This window comes from Rhea pennata, chromosome Z (assembly GCF_028389875.1).
Source record: "Rhea pennata isolate bPtePen1 chromosome Z, bPtePen1.pri, whole genome shotgun sequence".
Taxonomy (NCBI): domain Eukaryota; kingdom Metazoa; phylum Chordata; class Aves; order Rheiformes; family Rheidae; genus Rhea; species Rhea pennata.
The window spans coordinates 1421773-1443250 of NC_084702.1; the positions used below are offsets into that span (position 1 = coordinate 1421773).

Below are 21478 nucleotides of genomic sequence, written 5' to 3' on the forward strand. Positions count from 1 at the left end.
CCCGCCACCGCCTGCCGCAGGCCCTGGCTGGGGTGAGGACCCCCCCCCCCCCCCGGAGAAGATGCCTGCGGCTGCTCCCCAGAGCTCCTCTCTTCACACCAGCCCGGCTCCGGCCTTGCAGACAGCAAGCCGCCACCCACGCCCGTGCCAGAAGCTGCGGTGACCCTCCCAGCATGGCGCCGGTACTGTTACCGCCCCCCCTCCCCCCCCCCCCGCACACACACACAAGGCGCCGACCTTCTTCCCGTCATGCATGCGTAATACCTCCCCGCCCCGCCGCTTCCGGGCCGGGTCGCGCCGCTGATTGGCCGTTGCGTGGGCTGGGCCGGATGTGGGCTGGCCGGCCGCGGTATTTGAACGCTAACGGCCGCGGGGAGCCGTTTCCCGAGGGCTGAGCGGGCGGGCGGCGCCGGTAAGAGCCTCCTCCGGGCGGCGGCGGCGCCGGCGGCGGGGCCCCGCGGCCTCCTGCGGGTTCCTCTGCTGGCGCCCGGCGCCTCTCGGGTGGTGACTGCTATGCTGGAGCTGCAGCACGCGGTCTTTCCAAACCTTTTGGTATGTCTAACATGGACACCAGTTACACTCTCTCGTTGCAGGTGCTTAGGAGAGCTGCAGATTTGTGCCGGTCTCAGAATGGCAGCAGGTGACTATGAGGAAATTCTCAAGTATTACAAACTATATGACACGATTGGAACAGGTAGGTTTAATCCGTGAATGAAAAGAGATGCAGCTGATTGTTCTTGACTCCTAATGTATTCGTCTAAATTTAGACTATCTTGTTTTAAAATCTGTGCATCTGGTTTCAACTGTAGATTTTTTTTGGGGGGGGGTGAGGGGGAAGCAGAACTCTGAAATTGTATTTGGACTTGTCATTGATTTCTTCCTGTAATGAAGATGTTGCAAATCTTGTATGTCACATGCTGTAATGTAATGGAGATATTATAAGGAAGACATTGTGTGATCACATTGATCTTTAAATGTGTATTTTGGAATTTCAGGTGGATTTGCAAAAGTTAAACTTGCCCAACATCGTCTGACTGGTGAAAAGGTTGCAGTAAAAATCATGGACAAACTAGCTCTAGGGGTAAGCTGGGAGGTGCATAAAAGTTGGTAACATCACCTATTTATCTTGAGGAGTTTTCAACAGTGTAGAGGTGTGACACGTAGACCTGCTGCCTGCTCTTGGCTCTGAAGGACATAACTTGTGCTGTGTTGTGGAGAGGGCAACATTCTCTGGCTGGAAAACTGATTACATAAAAAAATTATTGTAGTAAATCAGCCAAAATATTACTAAAAATACTGGTTGTTTTAGACTTACCTGTTGAGGTTTTGCTGATGAGTATGCCAGATTTTTGGAGTAGTGATATCAAAGCTACTGCTGAACTGAATTAGAGAAGTTGACTTATGCTGCCACTTCTATGCAGTGTTTCCCCCCCACCATGATAGTTTGCTTACTGTGATGCACAGGTATATATAAATTACTCAATGTCTTGAATCTTCTTGTCTCCTAGGATGACTTACCTCGTGTTAAAATAGAAATTGATGCCATGAAGAGCTTAAGTCACCAACATGTTTGCCAACTGTATCATGTGATAGAGACATCCAAGAAAATATTCATGGTCTTAGAAGTAAGAATTGTTACTGATGTTTCTGCCATGGTTAAGGTTACTATTCTTAGCTTTAGCAGTAGCTGATGGTAAAGTTCAAATTAAAGTGCTCTGAATGTGTTTATCTCAATCCATGTGTTTATGATTCATTAATTTAAAAACGAAGTTGATAATCTGTTCTGTATTCTAGCTGCTTGTAAAAACTACTACTGAATGGGCACAATTAGTGTTATTAATTTATGCTTCAGTTATTTTAAAATAAGAGATCGGGAAGAACTGCAAGAACCTAAATAGGCCAAATTTGATCATTTCACAGCTGATCTGTGTTATGTCTGACACTTGCCTGAAACTTTATAATTGATACTTTTAAGCTTGCTTGGTCTGCCACAGAGGTGACATAGGGCACACTTGGGAACCTTTGGGCATTGCACTAATAATGCAAAGACAATGAAGCAGTATACTCTAGCTGCTGGCTGGTGTCTTCTCTGTATTCACTGTCTCACTAACAGATTAAATGTATTCTCAAATACTTTTTCTTATTCTTATGTAGTATTGCCCTGGAGGAGAGCTGTTTGATTACATCGTTTCTAAGGATCACCTTTCAGAAGAGGAGGCTCGTGTATTTTTTCGGCAGATTGTCTCAGCAATTGCTTATGTTCACAGTCAGGGGTATGCGCACAGGGATCTCAAACCAGTAAGCCTGGAGAGCAGTCAATTGTTTATAATAACAAATATAGACTTCTATTTCCCTATTAGTTGCTGAAGTTGTACTTTTTTCATTATCTTGGGCAGAGAAGCTTTTTCTGTAATGTATTCTGAAAATACATTATTTCTACTTGCTACTATTACACTCAGAGCTGAATGTGACTGTATCAGAAGAACGATCTTCCTTCAAAAGAGTGATAGAATAACATGGGCCAGATGAGAATGAAATAAGGATACAGATCCAGCTTTGACTTCAATTAGGCCTTTTCATTATCCTCTCTTCTAGTTTATACTTTGAGAACCTTTACGGTACCTGTCTGTTCAAACTGTTCTATTTTCATGCCCCAAGGAAAAGCCTGGAGTTTTTACTTCCTGCTCAAAGCAGGGTCTGACCAGGTTGCTCAGGGCTTTATTTAGTCAGTCTGAAGACAGAGGCTGCACAGTTTTTCTAGGCAGCTTGTTTAGTCCTTCCCTGTCCTTATCAGGAAAAAGACTTTTCTTTATATTCAGTCTGTGTCTCTTGTTTCTGCTTTCTAGATATGGTCCAACAAATGCTGAACAGAGGGGTTATAGTAATGTTCCTCAATTTATTGGCAGTGTTTCTTTTAATACAGCTTGTGATACTCTTGTTTGCCTCTTCTGCCTGAGTACACTGCTGGGTCATGTTCAGCTTGCTGTCTACCAGGAGCTCCCAAGTACTTCTCAGTAGACTTGAACTTTTAATATGGCATATACTCATTAGCAGGTAATCTGAATCTCTGAAGGAGAGTTCTGGGCAGATTCTAGCTGCTAATGGCAAGAAGAAATAAGGGGAAAGACAAAGTGGTTCCTTGGATAAGTATGTGAAAAAGCATTCACTACTGCTTTCTCTTTCATCAGGAGAATTTGCTGATTGATGATGGGCATAATTTGAAGCTGACAGACTTTGGACTTTGTGCAAAGCCAAAGGTAGAAGTATGAGTTGCTTTCTCAACAGAGCTAAGTCAAATAGTGCACACATGTAAAATATGTGTATTTGACTTCACAGTGCAATGCAGTGACTTAAGCTGGTATATCTGAGCTGTTTGCATGGTTGTCATGCAATTGTTTTTTTCTTGGTAGGGCCTTGACCGCACATGTGACTATGCGTAAACTGCTAAATCATCATCTTTTATATCTAGCCTTGTATTATACTCTAATATGGAGATTATCCTATAATGTGTATAAAATCCTTACTATAAACATTAGGTTGGTGTGCAAATTTTCTAGTAACTGTAAACAGTGTATGTTTGCATATTCAAGAGATTTGTACTTATGTGGGCATTGTGCAGGTGACATTTATAGATACCATGGTTCTGTATGCTTGAGTTGAATTGTTTTCTGAGTTCCAAATGGATTCTAGAAGCCTTTTTCCCTTTGGTAAGTCTAACATGTGAATTGAGTGCTGCTAAGAAACAATTTAAGAGGAAGATCTTACTGATCCAAAGACAGAATTCCTTTTCCCCACATAGTTTCTTTACCTGCAAGGTGCTCTAATTAGTTGTTATGACTAACCCAGCATCTGATAAGTGGTATAATATCAAATTTCCAGCTGTCTAGAATGAAGCCCAGGCAAAGCAATATGGCTTTAATAAAACATTCTTAACAGTGGTTCTTCATGGAGTTATTAAATATTTGATATCGACAGCCATCCAGCCTCGTGGCCAGTACCACTTGGATCACTTTCTCCAAAGTTTCATATTCATATTCCCTTCACAGTTGCGAAGGGAAGTATCCTTATCCAATGAGGAGCTGAGGAAACTGTTGCTTTCTGAAAGTAATACATAAATGGGTGGTTTGGGAGCTGAATGTTTGTAGGATGCTCACTGTCTTGAACAATTTCTGCTTAGTGAAGTCACAGATTATACGAAAACAAAAGAGGAGGTCAAGGTAGATGCATGGCAGATGAAAATGAAGCCTTCTAGCAATGAGGCATTAGAAGGCATGGAGGCTTCAACACAGTTGAAGTCTAATGCTTCTATGTGATTGAATTTTCTGTGGTATTCTAGGGTGGCCTGGATTATCATCTTAACACATGCTGTGGAAGCCCAGCTTATGCAGCACCAGAGCTTATTCAAGGCAAAGCATATATTGGCTCAGAGGTATGTAGCAGTGCTTTTTTTTCCCCTGGAGTTTTTAAGGTCATGAGCTTCAAATATGCACACTTGACTTCCCTCTGAAATATTCCTGTATAATGTTGCCTAGAGTTCTGATAAGTTAGCCTTAAAGTCAGGCCAGAAAAACACATTGCACTCTATTGATCACAGGTCATGCTGTTGGCTAGTTCCTCTCTGACTAATCCTTCAGGTTGCTTTGTATTTTATCTTACAAAACAATACCTTAAAACCCTCTCCTTCTGCTGCAGATTCTTTCAAGAAATGTTTGATTCTGTTCATGAGCCATCACTTCTCCAAGATTTTTGTGCAGGCTTGATCAATCAGTGTCTTGTACATGCCATTGGGCTTGTTTTTAGCTTGAATTCTGTAGACGAGAACTTCTCCACCTTTACGCTGTGCAATGTTGATAAAATGAGAGAAGAAAAAATGTGAAAGTGTCTGTCTTGAATTTCATGGATGTGGGGATCTGCTACTTGCATTTATCAGGCCGTCTAGTTCTAGAAACCCCTCAGACTTTCTCAACTACTGCTTTGTTAGGATGTCCAGAGTATTTCTTGTCCCTTATTTTTGTACCACTGGCATTGGACTCTAGCTCTCCTGTCCTTTGTTTATGACTTCAGTGTTTTTCAGGCCGCCTTTTTCTTTATAATCTTAGTGAGAATTACAGTATCAGTGAGTCATACGGACCTTGTCATGCCTATACTGCTTGCTCTCTAGTTGTATCTTGTCGAGCTTTAAAATGAGTTGTGATTGTACTGACAGGTATGGCAGTGTTCTACAGATGCAGCAGTACTAGTCCCTTGTGGTGAGTTTGCTTGCATTTTTACAAGTAAAAATCCTTGTAGATTGGAAGTAATGCAGCAATCTCTTCCCCTATCAAAATTTGAAAAGTCTGCTTCAGGTGACCTGAGGAGAGAATGTTGGTTTCAGTAGGGCTGTAGCTTTAGTGGAAGGAAAGTTGAATTTGGGTTGTATGCTTGCTCTATAAATATAAGATTTCTGTCCAGAAGGAGGATGACTACTCGGTGGTATGTGGACTTGCCAAAGCTGGACAGCATGATCTATCACAAAGCCATATCACATTTATTCTTTCAGGCAGATATCTGGAGCATGGGAGTACTGCTGTATGCTCTGCTGTGTGGCTTTCTTCCCTTTGATGATGAAAATGTCATGGCTGTCTATCGGAAGATCATGGTATGTGCTGATTTCACTAGAAAGTATTAGGAATGCTGCTAAGCACTAAGAGACCTCTGACTGTATAATGGTGGAGCTTGCTGGACTATATCCTGGGACAAATATGCATGTCTGCTGATGTTTGTTCCTTTTTGTTCCTTTTCCTATCAACATCTGTGAATTTCACTTTTGTCTTTGGCTGGCTTTAGAGTACTCCTGTTTGCTCCTGTAGAATGACTGCAAATAGGATTTAGGGAAAAGTTTTTTTTTTTCTTGCCTGTAGGTTGGATTTTTATATCTAGGCCTGTATCCAGCTTTACTGCCTCTAGTATAATTGCATATTAAGTCATTTGGTTTACCACAAATGTTAAATATCAGCTCTTCTGACTTCTAGGAATAGCAAAATTCTACACCTGCTATTATGCTTTCTTCCTCCAGAATGAAGAAATGCATAAGACACTCTAAACTAGCTTCAGCAAAAAAAAGCCCTGAATAGTAAATAGCAGATTTCAATGGTTGATTCTGTTTCAGTGTAAATTCCTCCTGATGTAGCTAAGCTTCTGCTGTTCCACATTGGATAGATGCCTCTTGCAACCACTTCTAGGCTTCCTGAAAATTCCTGTGATAGAGCCTTCAGTAAGCAGATGAGAGGAACAGTAGCTCTGTTGCCTGAGGGCTTTGGCTTCCTCTACCTCTTTCTCCTCTAACCTGGAGTCTAATATTTTTAAAATGTAGAAGAGAAACCTCAAGAGTGCTCAAGGACTCAGAGGAAACAACTGACAGGTCATCTGTACAGGCTGTGTTTTTGGAGTGCTTAACAATCTGAGCTCTATAAATTGCATAATTGGTTCACCAGGTAATAAAGACTCCAACTGGACTGGACTTGAATACCTTGATAGATCTATGGGAAGCTCAGTTTGAATTGTGGCAGAGGACTTAAGAGAAAGCAAAGACTAACTGACCCAGCACTTATGATTCCCTAGTAAAATATCTACAGAGGAGAATAGAATAAGTCATTGGTCAGAGCTGAACTACTTTCCCCTCTCTATTTATGAACTATGATGTCCCCTGTAACAAGATCAGCATACATTGAAGACTTGCAGCCAATGTATACACATGCATCTGTGAGAGCATGTGTATACATGAGCAACAGATCCTTTTTGCTAAAAAGTATGCCAAGATGCAGAACCTGGTAAATGATGATATTGTTTAAGGTATTTATTTTCATAAGAGTTTGTCAGTGTTGGGAATGTAAGAAGTAAGACCTTCCATGTAGAACTGAGGTTTTAAGAGCATCAGTGGTTATTCCTTCATCATTTAGTCATTTGTTTAATATTTGCAAGGGCTAGGAGTTGAGTTGTTTGGACTGCTTGAACATTGATTAGTGAAACTTGTGTAAGTGAGCTGAGATTAATAAGCTTTAAAATTTCTTTGAGTGTAGTAGAAAATGGTAATCTTAATTATAGATTTTAAGATGCAGACTTACTACTTCCACACAATTTATTTTAATTTTATGTGTTTGTAAATTGAAAATTGATTCAAATTAGGACACTTATACATTGCTGTGGAATTTAATTTCACACATTATAGATCCTAGAATTTATTGTAATCTCAGCCCAGAGCTATTGTTCCAAATCAGTGTAAGTCTGCTGCTTGAATCTAATTATGATCATTTCATTCACATGCAATATGTTTCTTTCCATGGAATGCTCAATCTCCTCATTTGGGTATACTTGAGTAAATATTTTTCTTAGAGAAGTTGCATCAGATGCTTGATTATTCACTCAAAAAATTAATGATTTTTCTGAATCTGATGGATATTGTGAACTTTTTACTTTTCAGCATTGCTCTGTCATTTGAGTGCTAATTTTGTTTTCCATTGGCTCATGTTCCTTAGTAATTTATTAAAAGCAGAACAGATAACTAGGTACTCAGATCAGTGTAGAGGTTGTGTGTGTTGCCCAACTTTGCTTTGTCTGAGAGTAAAGCTGCAGTGTGAAAGTATGTGCTGTTTCTAAATAGCTTATTAGGCATATATATAAAGAAATTTAAATTCTTTGTGATGTCAAAGCAATACACACTCTACTTAGATATCTAAATGTAAATATAATACCACCTGTTTTATTAAGGCAATTGTCTGTAGAAATGAAACTTTCATGTTAGATTGTTTCTTTCATGATAGCTGTGCGCTGATTTCTTTCCATTGTTACTGAGAAGTTAATGATCCTTTGGTGAATAGTTCCTTGCATAGCTACTATTGTCATACCTCAAATCTGAAAGCAATTTTTGATATTTTTCTAATCAAAGTTACCAAAACACTAAATCATTTGAATAAAAAATTCACTTTTTTAGACCTGTAAAACTTTTCTCCTTAATGAGTTTGAAAGATGTAATCTGTTCATAGTAAGAATAGCTAAATCTTGAGAATGCTTCATTTTTAGTATCTGGAAAAACAGTGGTTTGAATGAACCTTCAGATTTCAAAGTGCTAATACTTTATCAACAATTTGTTCCAACTGTTTGTACTTCTAGTTAAATATCAAGCTGATATAACCTCTTTATAAGGTTGTTTTTGCTATAAAAGTAAGTTGAGATGAAAACATCATGCAACTCAGTCATCTGAAAACTGACCTAGAAATGTACCTGAACAGTGCAAATACAGTATTTTACTTATAATACAATTTTCTCAATTTTAACATTAATATTAAATGTATTCCAGTAGTTCTTATAGCTAAGCTTTAATGTGCCCATTATTTTTCCTTTTTGACTGAAGAGGGGTGTCATTCAAATCTATTCCATTTGAAGTAACTGTTCAAAGTTTATTTTAAACCTCCTTTTCTCCACAGAGAGGAAAATACTATGTTCCAAAGTGGTTATCTCCTAGCAGTACACTACTACTTCATCAAATGCTGCAGGTAAGTCTATTTTAACAGATAAAGCTTCTGTTCAAGTAAGTCCATAAAATGTTATTGCATAGCTCAGTATTATATTGACAAAATATTCAATTTATAAACAAGTTTAGTTCTTCCAGATCTTTTCCTCCAAGATTGGCATTGCCTTTTGCTGAAAATTCTGTGGTAAGAATTATTGCTATTGGAAATAATGTGATCAAAGACATTCGTCTAAAAATAGCCTTTGTTTAGGACTTGGTAATTTTGCTATATAACTAAGAGCAAACCTTTTTATAGATGAAGCTTAATGTACTGAATATGCTACAGTTATGTAACCAGTGCTAAACATCCCAAAATGCTTATCAAGTATAGGTTCATAACTGCTCTTGGATTTGATCCTGGTTCTGTAACCATTCACGTATCTGATCTTCCTTTTGGCAAAGTTATGAAATACTGAATTCTATCTGAGCTTTTCATAGAATCAGTAAGGTTGGAAGGGACCTCTGGAGATCTAGTCCAACCTCCCTGCTCAGCTTTTGTCAGCTCACATTTTCTGTTCTGCTGTGTTTTAAGTAACAACTTAATTCTTTCTTACCCACTAGGTGGACCCAAAGAAGCGGATTACAGTTAAACATTTGTTAAGTCATCCTTGGCTCATACAAGGTTATTCTGATCCTGTTCAGTGGCAAAGCAAATACCCAGTAAGTACACTGGCAAAATTAACGCCACTATTTTATGTAAGCACTACCGACTTGCTACAGTGCTTGTGGTGGTGTGATGACAGCTCTCCAAAGATGAGATTTGGTTTACTTGTGGTTGCTTCTTTAACTCCCCTTGTTGTTGAAATGTATTTTTTACTTGCTCTTCTTCACTCTAGTGGAAGAATTAAGTGTTTTCATTGTATTCTGCAGCTGCTGCGTAAGTTCAAAAGTAACTGACTTCTCATCATAATGTGAAGTGTTTCTGCATATGTATGACAATTAATTCTCTAATATTGGTAGACCAGTACTTCATTTAAGGTGCAAAATACAAATTTTCTTTAGAGCATGTCACACAGTTTTGTCCTATTTCTAGTCCTTCTAGCAAATAGTTAATTTGGATAAGCTTTAAGCTCATTAAAAGTAGTAGCCATATCCCTAACACTTGCTTTACTTAAGAGGCTGGGCATTATGAAAAATTCTAACTGTCAGTAGTAGGTGCTAAAGAATTTGAGTATTTCCACCCAATGTTCACTTTTGGCCATTGGGTGTCACTGTTTCTCTGTATAATACCACGTTGCACATAAAGTAATTTATCAGTGCTAACTGGCTTTTTAAAACATGTGTCCATCTGATAACTTTTGAGTGTAGAGATGAAAATAGAGCTTTCTAGTAAAAATCTCATATGCTTTCTCATTTGAATCTGGGACCTTTTACTCAGAAGGGGCCAGAATGAAGTTGCAGAAGTTCTGACTTTCTGCTTCCTACAATATCTAGACATGATGTTGGCTGCTTAAAATACGAGGCCTAAAATGGTTGATTCTTGACTCTGTCCAGTGGATTTCTTGATAAATATCATGACCAGATATAGAGGACAACTTGAAAGTCTCATACCTCAATACAGATCATATTTCTTGCAGCTAGGACACCTTGATGAAGACTGCATAACAGAGCTGTCTGTGTTTCATAAACAGAGCAGGGAAAGTATATCAAAGTTGATATCAGAGGTAAGAAATGTGTCAGAACTAATGAGTTAATATATTAAACTTAATGGTCACTTATAAAAATGAAATGTTTTCCAGGCAGGAAGGAGCCCCTACAGAGCTTCAGAACTCTAGTTATCAACCAGCATTTAGATTCTAGAGTTCAAATTTATTTTTTCTTCCATTGTACTCATGGTATTACCTAAACTTTACTGTTAGTATTTCCCACAATGCTAAAATTCTTGTGATTTTTCTTAAAGTTAAAAGACTTGCAGAAGTCTATATCTGAACAACAGATGTCAATATTCTAAGTTAATGCTTTGCTTTATAACAGTCAATAAATAAGAGAAAAACAGGATCTCCAAAAGAGAATAAAATATTTTGGGGGGAATTCTTATAGTCTAAATCTGTTTAATTAGTCTTGAATACAAATAACATGAAGTTAACTGATTACTTCTACATTAGCAGAACAAATATTAGTAATGGCCATCCTAGCCATTTGTAACAGACTTAACTCCTGTACTTCAGCTTTGAGCTGGAAAAAGTTAACTTTATTTCCTTGAAATTGAATTTCAATTGTTTTCCACATAACAGTGAAGTAACTCTTCACTTTGGAAAAAGTGATACGTTTTCAATCTAAGTTTAGGAGAAACATTCTTAATGTCTGATTCCACAAGTGGAGTATTTGTGGACTCAATGCTACTTGGTTTTCAGTTATAATTTGAGACTACATACAAGGTGTGGGAGAATTGTTTTTTATAAAAAAGTTTGTTAAACTTATGTTGTACTTTACTGGAGGACTTCAAATACTCTGTAATTAAAATCTTAACTGTAATATGTTGCAAGACTGTCAACATCATGCCTGTTTTCCTTATGCAGGTTGAGTAAGATCATACAAAAAAACTGGTGCCATTTGGAAAAAATCTGTCTGAAGTCTTGGCCATGCTGAACCTTTGCTCTTAGGAACAGGAGCTTTACTATTCACTTTAATAGAGAGGTTCTGGCTTTGGCACTAGTTCTCATTATGATTGTCATGCATTAATTTTCAAGCAGGAACAAACATAGTCTGTTTCTTGATCTTCCATGCACAGTGTGAATCAACTGAAATCTGAAGCTAATTTGATCACTTAGGTGATCAAACATAAAAAATGCAGAATACATAGAATTTCCAGAAATGCAGAAATTGAAGTCCAGACTTGCTTTATATTTACTTTTCCAAATATAGATTGAAATCCTGGTTTTTGTTTTGTTTTTTTTTAGTGGAAATATGATCAAATATCAGCAACATATCTCTTGCTTCAATCCAGAAAGGCTCGTGGCAAGTGCATTCACCTAAGGCTTCCGTCTCTAACAGGGCTTGCTAGTATAACACAACTGATAGGCCTGGAGGTAAGTTTTAGAATTCATTGGGTTAAAATACTTATTGAAAAACTTCTATGTTAAGCAAGCTCTGCCTAGGAGAACAGACTGGTTCACTAAATATCAGTGAGGGACTATGTACAGTCAGCCAAAGTCTTGTTCATTAAACAGTTCATTCTCATTAGTGTGCTTTTTGCAAGCTGGGCAAGTACTACAAACCGAGGTCACTGAGATAACTGGCTGGAAAGACATAGTGCATTATAACAGACTGCCAGGCAGAACCTCCCCTTGGTTATTTATCATCAGTGCCCGATGAACATTCCAGGAGAACTTCCTTTATGCCACCTTGCTGCAGAAAAGCTTCTAGGCAAACAGTTTTCTGTATTTGTCTAAATACTCTTGTACTCTGCGACTTGTATTTGTCATGGCTTGGTGAGGAAAGGACTTCCAAAACATACTGGCTTGAGTTACCTACTTCTAAATGAAATGAACACTACATTAGCTGATAAGAAGGAATTCTCTTCCTTTGACTATCTGTTCCCTTTTGGAATGTTTGAAAACATGCTGTTCAACTTGTAAAGGAAACATGTTCCTGAAACTTTCTAAACCACTGGCTTCATCCATGGTTTCATGCATGTAATTAGGTAAGTCTGATTCATCTGCATGAAAATCATTCTGGGTCACTTACGAAAACTGTTCTAAAATATACATTGCTGGCCATCTTAGATTTCTAATTTATAATCAAGTGCTACCAAATGTGTATAATATGATAGCCTTCTAAACTCGGATAACTTTAATGTAGGCTTCTCTAGGTTCAGTGGAACTAATGCAATGAAGTTTTCCTCTTTACTGATGAAATGGTGTCCCAAGTTAATTAGATCTGGTGCAATGCTACTGTTAACACATACATTATGCTTTGGTAGATGATTGTGATAGTCGTGCAGCAACACATTAGTCCCAATGCAGTGCTCAGAACATAGTTTGCTTGCCTCTGTAAGTGAGTATCAACTGAATTTGCCACAACATGCAGCCAGCAAAGTTCTCTAGCTAGCACTGGTTTAGTGCCCAGAAAAAGGATCTAGCAGAATTTCCAGTAAGTTTGACAATTTGATGGCACAGCCTTACACATGATAGTACCTTATTTCAAGCAGTTTAAAGTGCAAAGGTATTCCAAAAAAATTAGCCACTGCATGAATTTCTTCTTGAACATAGTGGCCAAGATATCCTAGTCAGACATTCATAGTATGATGGAACAAGATTTGAACTGCAAAGGGCTATGGCAGTAGTTAATAGATGTCTGAAACATTTTATGGTAAGTGATCATAGTATAGCTGGTAACATGCTGGGAAACTTGTTTTCAATAATATTGAAATATCTGATTATTGTAATATCTTGATCCCAGACCAAGGAACTGTTAACTTCAGACAGGCACTATGATAGCTTTCTAAAATGGCATTCTTTTCAACTGAAGACTGTAAGTTAATCGCAATTTCAGAGAAGCGGTACAAGATAAGTTCTTGACAAGGTCCCTGAAATCAGCGAGTTTGTTAGAAGCTGAGAATACAGTAATATTGTAAATCTGATTATATATGGTATGAAAACTAAGCTCATATTTCTAATACTTGTGATACTGTCTCTACCTGTGACATCCGAGTCCTGCAGACTGGCTGTAACTTTGCCTCTTCCCTAGAAGCAGAATATTTTCTATTTCATTCCTTCTAAGTAAGGAGAAGGATGAGCTGTGGCAGGTTGGTGTTCTACCTCCTTTTTCCATCCTTTGTAATTTAAAATCATCCTTCCTCTTCCCAGTGAAGTGCTGGAGAAGAATTTTGGCATATAAAGAGTCAATAGGATCTGTTTGGTCTGAGAAGGGATATAGATAACCAGATCCCTGCTCTGCTCTATAGACACGCTATCTATAGACAAATGCAGCCCATTTCTTCATGAAAGAATTCTACTTGTTGGTAAACAAGACTAATGAAGCTATCATGCATGAACCTGATAGCTTCTAAAATGTTATCAATCCCCTATTTTAAGTATTTAATAGTAGAACATTCATTAATACCTGAAAAATTCAATTGAGTAGGGAAGATTATTGCTGCCCTATTTCCACATATCAGAAATCTTTACCGAATCCTAGTCTAAAGAGTTAATTGGTATGAGGGTATAATCTCAATTTGCTCAAATTTTGCTATGTACCAAAATATAAGAAATGTGACTCAAAGCTATTGTAGGATACCCACACTATTATAAAACTTATTTCTCCCTAAGAAAAGGATATACCTATATGGAAGAATACAGCTATTCCAGATTCCTGTTCCTGATCATGAACCATGTGGCTTATCTGTAAAGGTTCTGCTTCATGTAGTTTCTTCCTTCACAAAATCAGTGTGTTTTTACTAAATAGAAGATGGGCAGCATCTTGTAATGCCTAAATAAAAGATAACAGGGAATGACTAAAGCAGTAGTAAGATCCACAATACTCACTACTTTGAATGCAGACTTATAAAATATGCAAGTTAGAATTCTTTAGTAAAGTTGTGAATCCTATTTAATAATGAAAACCCTTATTTTATTGGTCTTGCCATTACATGAAGACTTCTGAAGGCCAGTTCAGGTATTGTTACAGATTCTGTAATCATTTTGCTGCAATGTGTTTATGTTTATTTGGCCCTTTTACAGGCTTTACTGCAATATTTTCTTGGGTCCTTTGTAGTTATATAATTAGGTTAAAAGAGCTTATGGTCTGAATGAAATCAAAGGCAGATATTTTTAAGTTGCTTCTTGGCACAGATCGTGAAAGATGGCTTTTTGAGATTAATTTCACATCTCTTGATATAAATGACAACATCGCAATGACAATATTGTTACAATGCTTGGGTGACTGGCATAGGAACTTCCATTAGCTGTTACCTATAGTTAGGACCTAGAAAAAGATTTCAATCAAATCTTATTTCTAAATCTTTCCCTTAATACTGCATACAAATCTAAACCATGCTTTTTTTATTTGGTCTGAAAAGAACATTGTGTGCAAGGATGCAGTAGTAAAGTACCATATGCATTTGGATCTATGGAATTTTCTGATTCATCTGAATTTCCATTTGAGGAATTAAGTCTAAATATTCCAATAACAATGCAGGTGTTTGCAAAACTAATTCTACTTTAAAAAAATTACTTATTTCAAAAATCTTGTACTCATAGTGTGTGTGTGTGTGTATATATATATATATATGTGTATATATATATATAAATGTGTGGTTCTATATAAGACTTTGCCCAAGGGAGTAAACTGAGGAAATAAGCTTTTTAGATGTCATAGCTGAACACAAACTGTAGCTTTCCTTTACCCATAGGTCTTGATTAATTTGATGTAAACCTGAACTTTGGCATTTGATTTGTCTAACACTGTGTAAGGAGTGTGAATGAGGCCAAGAGGATTTTAAAACTCACTAAAATGAATGATGCATGAGAAAACAAGATCTCAGAGCTAGACTTGAGCTGGACAGGCCTTTAAAGGTAAAGGGAAGAAGATTAACCTCTTCACAGTAGACAAAATCTGTTGAAGCAATACAAATTATACAGTTAGACCAAATGCAAATTCTTAGTTTAGTTCAGATGGGTTGGTAGGAAATGGCCTTAAATACAGAAGTTGAAAAATTTAGAATAGAGAAATGGCAAATGAAATTTTTATCAAGTTGTAAGGAAAAATCAGAGGTATTAAAGTTCAATTTTTAACTATATTGTATATTTTTAAGCATTGCATCTAGTCTGCTTAGATTTTTAGAATGTTCTGATCAGCAGGATCTCTGAATGTGATCAGAATACAGCTTTGTACGCTTTTTTTTTTACATCTCTTGTAGCATTCAAAGCATGATGCTGAACTAGATGATATAGAATGCACACTGTCAACTCCAGTGACAAGAAAAGCGGCATTGAGGAAGCATGAAAACAAAGAGAATGTTGATACAGAATCTGCTGTAAAAAATGAAGTGCCTTTTGCACTTCCTGCTCCAAAGACCCCTTTTGCAAGGAGTGTGAATGAGAAGCAAGCACAGGCCACACCATTTCAGGCACTTGACCTCAAAGGTACGTCATATATAACAAATACTTACAGTATGTGTACAGGTTAGGAATTTTTTAACTTAAAATATCCAGCACTTAATAGTTGTTTCCTATGTTTCAGGAATGCTTCTTTCCAAGAACGTATGTTTACCAGTCTGTTGCTTCTGTTGCTTCTGATAAGGTGTTGCAAGAAGCTTAACCATGCATCAGAGCATGCTACTTTTCTGTTAATTACAGAAGTCATTGCTTCTTACAGTATCATGTGTGCAAGCCTTTCAGTGCCCTCTAACATGGAACTAAATGTTAGGTTTCTAAAACTCACTTGTATCAAGCTTTCCTTTGTTTCATAAAGGTTTAGAACAATTTCCTGTAAGCTCTTTTTCTTTTCCTTACATTGAATGAGAATATAGGGATGCTTTTAGTCAAGGTGGCATCTGCTGCTGCTTGCTTGATTTCTTCCAGTAACCTATCAGCATTTTCACAGTAACAGGCCAAAGTGGCAATGAAAATACTTCTGTTAACAGTTTATAAATCTGAGTTAGTTGTGATGAACCACACAGACATCTGTTTAAATTATGTCAAACTGTGTCAGATTTTTCTGGTGAGTTACCAAAGACTTTTCTCTTTAGTCCATACTTGATGGTTGGTCCTGTACATACATTACTCTTCCTTGGACCTGTTAACGGAAACTTTGTTTATAATGTAAGGGCTAACTCTGTCCTTCAGATAGAACGTTTTTCTATTGTAAGTAGTCCTTGTTGTTTCAGATGCTAGGGGAAATTGTTCAGAAACAGTAGGTCTTCGCAGGCTAACTTAATTTATAAAAAGGATTCTGACCATGCCAGTGTTCAGCAGTCATATCCTTCATAAAATATTAGAGGAACAGGAGTACTGCAAAACTTAGGTATTTATATACTGATTTTTTTGTCTTAACTGTATATGGTAACTTGTGAACAGTTTGCCTCCATATTAAAGTTAAAAAGCAAAAGTAGGTACTTTCTGAAACAATGTAGGAATAAATTTTTAGCTCAATTAGATATTTTTCTGAGGATTAAACAAAAGCTAACACAAAGATCTTTCATTTAGGAAGGATAGTAGTAATTTGAGAGAAAATAGTACAAATACGTGGGGAAACTCTGAGATCATTGTCTAGGGTTAGATGTGATTCTGTAGTAAGCTGAAACTTCAAGCTGAAGGTTTCAGTGCAGATAGACCTTCTTAGGATGTTATTTAGTGTGCTCTATTAAAAATGGCTATATAATACTCACTTTTCATAAAGGATGCCTTCATAGAAACTACTTGGTGCAGAATGCTAATATTTGATGTAGTAAATTGCTCAGTGTTTACCCTGGCACTAATGGCAAAGCAGTTCCAATTGTATCCCCTTCCAAATTTCTAATACTGAACTTTCTAATACTGATCTGTATTGATTGCTGTGAGGTTTGACTTGTAGAGCCTTAGGGAAATCGCTTTGAATTTTTATACATATAACAGAGGAAGTCTTGTGATTATAACCTATTTTGTCATTCCAAAGGTACAGAATAGAGGCAGAAAATGGGGGCTAATGTTAAATATAAATTACGGGGCATGAGATAGCCTTGCTAAAGAAAAAATCCTTCACTGTAGAAACACACATGCTTTGTTTGGATTCTTTTTCCAGATAGCCCGTTCACTACATTTACCCCAATTAAGAAACCCATAAACTCAGCAAATACAGATGAATTGACAGCAGCTGAGATTCTTCCTGAAAGAAGGTAAAAATCCAGTTAAAATTATGCACGTTTCTGATCTGGAACAGGACTACTTTAATCCATATACAGACTAGGAGGCTCTGGTACAACATCAAGCTGTTCTTGTTGTCCCTTGTTGTGGTAAAAACTTTCCTAAAAGCTTTTTCTACATTCATTAGGATATTGAAGATAGGAAGTTCTAAAAACACAACTGAATTATCTTCAGAGTATAGTTTTTCAGAATTACAAATTCCTTTTTATTCTTTCTCCCCAGAGAGCTGCAGTTTTTATACACAATTTTGAGTTTAAATCTCAAATGCATTTTTAAGAAACTCTCAACACACTATTTGCTTTGGTTTTATTCACTCTTCTTGGTCTGATAATCTTTTACTGATGTATCTGAAATAAGTAAATCTTGAACACTGAGGAAAAACTGATTTGTTCATGTAACAGGTGTCACTCAGTAAAATCAGATCTCAACCTAGCCCATGTAGATAGCAGCCAAAAGAAGAGAAAAGCCAAAATGTTTGGAAGTCTTGAAAGAGGACTAGATAAAGTGATCACAATGCTCACACCAAGCAAAAAGAAACGATCCAGCACAGATGGTCCAAGGAAATTGAAGGTATGATTTCTAGAAAAGGCTTTATTTTTTGTCTAGTCCAATTATTAGCCCTTTAAGTAGCCATTGAAAGACGAGTTGCTCATGTATAGAAATGCCCATAGAAATACTGCATTGCATGTAAGTATAGAATTATGTTAACTTGTAGCATCAAACTGAGAAGTCTTAGAAGATGCATATTAGTTTTGCTAAACATTGGTATATGCTAGAATTTTGCCTGTGGTGAACAGTTGTAGAACTGAAAAGCAGCCAGTGTACTTTGAGAGTTATGCAAAGAAGAACTTCTACTTGAATCTGTAAATAAGTTTGGAAATTGAGTGATTAACATGAAGGAGGCTAGGCTTTTCCTGAGGCTTAAACAATTTCATAGATGTAAGTGATATATCTTCAACTGTGGAGCTGCAGCTATTAGGCTGCTTGATAGTAAGAGCTGTCTGTCAGTTTTGACTTTGTGTTGCTGCCTGTGTAAATGCAATTTGGCTGCTGTGTTCCAGTTGAAGCTTTTCCAAATGGCGTTTATCAGAAGCATATTGGACATATCGGGCTACAAGCCTGACCAACTCATCTGACAGTCCAAACTGCACTAGGAGTTCAGGAACTTGAGTAGTAGGGGAAAAAACTAAATCTGTTGTCTCTAAAAGTTTTTATCCTTGTGCATTAGTTTCCCATGTACACAGTATATGCAAAATTACTGATGGATCTCTAGAGGCACTAGACTGAAGTAGTGGAAGATGGAACTTCATTTTACACCCCCATCATAGTTCTAGAAAGGGGTTATGTACTATTTAGTCTGAGTAGGGACATGTAGGGAACAAAATACACTTTTTTCCTTTAAAATACTTTTTCCTTTAAAAAGTATCTTAACCTGTTCATTTCTCAAGCTTTTTTATAATCCTGTCTTTGCAGGTCTTCTGTGACTGTCAGAAGCTAGATGAATATTTGCTACATATTACAGTTGGCATAAGGCTTTCTCCTTTTACATATGGGGTATCTGAACAATGTTCAAGATGTCCTTTATTAGACAAATATATAAATTAGTAAACAATTAGATTAAAAATATATAAATTCATAGTATCAAGTTACTTTTTTCAGTTTTGTGATGCTTTAGGACTAGAAAAACCTCAGGAACAGTGCCTGTAACAAGTATAGTCTTAGCTGAGCAACATGTTGTAGCTAGCCTCCCCACTATGGAAAATGCAGTACGGTACTTTAAGTTATATATGTCTCTTCAATAACCTTGTCTAGGAATCTTCTCCTGGCTAGATAAAAGGCTTTTAATAATCACTGTGCTGTGCTAGATCATCACTGCTACTTTAGATTTTATACTGGATTAGGTTTTGTACATACTTTAATACACCAGAAATTGTTTCTTCAGTGTTCCTGCTTCTTCTACAATGTCTTAATGATAATACTGGGAATTTGAAGCATTTGACACTATGGCTAGGTCTTCTAAAGCTTTGTCTGGAAACTTCAGTCTGAGGAGGAAAATTCTTTTTTTTTTTTTTTTTTTTTTTTTCCCACCACCTCCCCTGCACCTAACGTTTTTAAATGAGCTGTTTACTCTTAGGCACACTGTAATGTTACCACAACTCAACTACTGAATCCAGACCAGGTGTTGAATGAAATAATTGCTGTCCTTCCAATGAAAAATGTAGAATATATTCAGAAGGGGTAAGTGTAAAATCTGACTTAACTTTTTATTTGTCTAAATCAGTACCCCAGTCCTAGATAAAGTGAAATATTTAAAATTACCTTCTCTGTGCCATGTTGGTTCCTGTAAAAAGATTCTATTCTACATAGAGAACACAAAGTGGACATGTGTGCAATAAATGGTCCAAACAATGAAAAACAAATGAAATGTTAAATGAGCTCCAGTAGAGCTCCTTGACTGGCAGACATTAACTAGTAATGGCAAGGTAAATCTTAGAGCGTGATGTGAATTTTTGTCTCTCTTGTGAAATCATAGATGCAAGCGGTTTGTTAGGCTATGGTAACACAGCCAAACTGGACAACTTCATGATGTGATGTAGATGCCTATGACCCTAACTCATAGCAGTTAAATAATGAATCTGCAACAAATTAGTGTACCTTAAAACCTGCACAGAATGCACACCATTATATAAGCCTATGTTAATTTATAAAGTTTACTAAATGGACTAAGGTACTGAGACTGGGTTTGATTCCTGCTTCTGATCAAAGCCTGATGTCTGTCTTCCTAATTTTCTGATGTATGAAAAGTTATCATGCCTTAAACTCATGCACCTTCTAAAATGCTTGGATCTTCTAAGTGATAGATACTGTAAAAGATTAGTAGTATATATTTCAGCTTTGAAGATCATTACTCTCTGGGGCTAGATGCAATTCTGCAGTGAGCTGAAACTTCAAGCTGAAGATGTCAATGTGGATAGAATTTTTTAGGCTGTTAGAACTGTTTAAGCTGATACATTTCTAAGCTCAAAATCTGTAAGGATACTTAACTGCTCGGAAGTGCCTCTTGGCATTATAGTAATTTAAATTTCAGGATCAGACTTTCTGCTCTGTGCACAGGCAAAAAAATGAGCTATAGCCAGACTCTCATCACAAATGTCTCAGTGGGGAGTGGTCTTCTGTAGTAAAAATGTGTCCTTGCCTTCAAGTTCTGTGAGAGTCAGTCTATGGGTAGCAGTAATTCTTATGGCTGAAGTCATAAGATGGAGTATTATGTGTTAATGTTTGTGCATAGAGGTAATATTCTGAAACTGAAGTATCTAAAGCTCTATTAGCTGCATTCTCAGTTGGTTCCCAGCATTCTGTATGCCAATGGGGTGCACTATAAAGTGCTTTTGTTCTCTATCCATTCAAACTTTCTTTGCAAAACAAATATAAACATTAAATGATTATTCTATCTCTCCTTCCTTTTTTTTTTGTATAGTTATATCCTGAAATGTCAAACCCGGTCAGATTTTGGCAAAGTAACTATGGAGTTTTACTTAGAAGTGTGCCACCTCAGTAACTCTGAAGCAGTGGGTATCAGGAGACAACGGCTTAAAGGTGATGCTTGGGTCTACAAGAGACTAGTGGAAGACATTTTATCTAGCTGCAAAGTATGGCTTACTGATGCATGTGCTGAGAAAACAAATTTTGTACTGCCTAAGACATCTAAAAAAACCTATTCAGAAAACTAATTGTCACATAGACAGCTATATTAGAAATCTGTCACTTCTGCCTTTTTAATCATCTGTCTTTGTGTATATGTTTTCTGGATGTTTTCTTTGAGAAATTTCTTTAAAATAAAATTCCACAAACTGGTCTCCCCTCTTATTTTTTGTGTGTGGATAAAGGATAATAGTGGTCTTATGCTCAAACTTATTTTGATATGTTTTCAGGTATCAAGTACATGTTCAGAAACTTATTTGCATAATTCTGCTCCTGTCTTGCTATAAGATTTATTGAGGTCATTAACTCTGGTAACCACAGATGAGACTTAAACTATATGCTCAATATGTTGTACAAAATAAGACTGTCTTCAATAAATATTAAG

General features: G+C 37.0%; 1 protein-coding gene across 1 annotated transcript; it reads left to right on the plus strand.

The window, feature by feature from the left end:
• Window positions 1–1549: 1549 nt before the first annotated feature.
• On the plus strand, window positions 1550–21148 carry MELK (maternal embryonic leucine zipper kinase). The gene is made up of 14 exons (XM_062599803.1): window positions 1550–1625; window positions 2155–2298; window positions 3189–3257; window positions 4337–4429; window positions 5540–5638; window positions 8463–8531; window positions 9110–9208; window positions 10126–10212; window positions 11449–11577; window positions 15408–15633; window positions 17270–17363; window positions 17793–17961; window positions 19526–19629; window positions 20870–21148. Exons 1-14 carry the CDS (start codon window positions 1614–1616, stop codon window positions 21120–21122), a joined length of 1647 nt encoding a protein of 548 aa, XP_062455787.1. The 5' UTR covers window positions 1550–1613; the 3' UTR covers window positions 21123–21148.
• The last annotated feature ends 330 nt before the right edge of the window (window positions 21149–21478 follow it).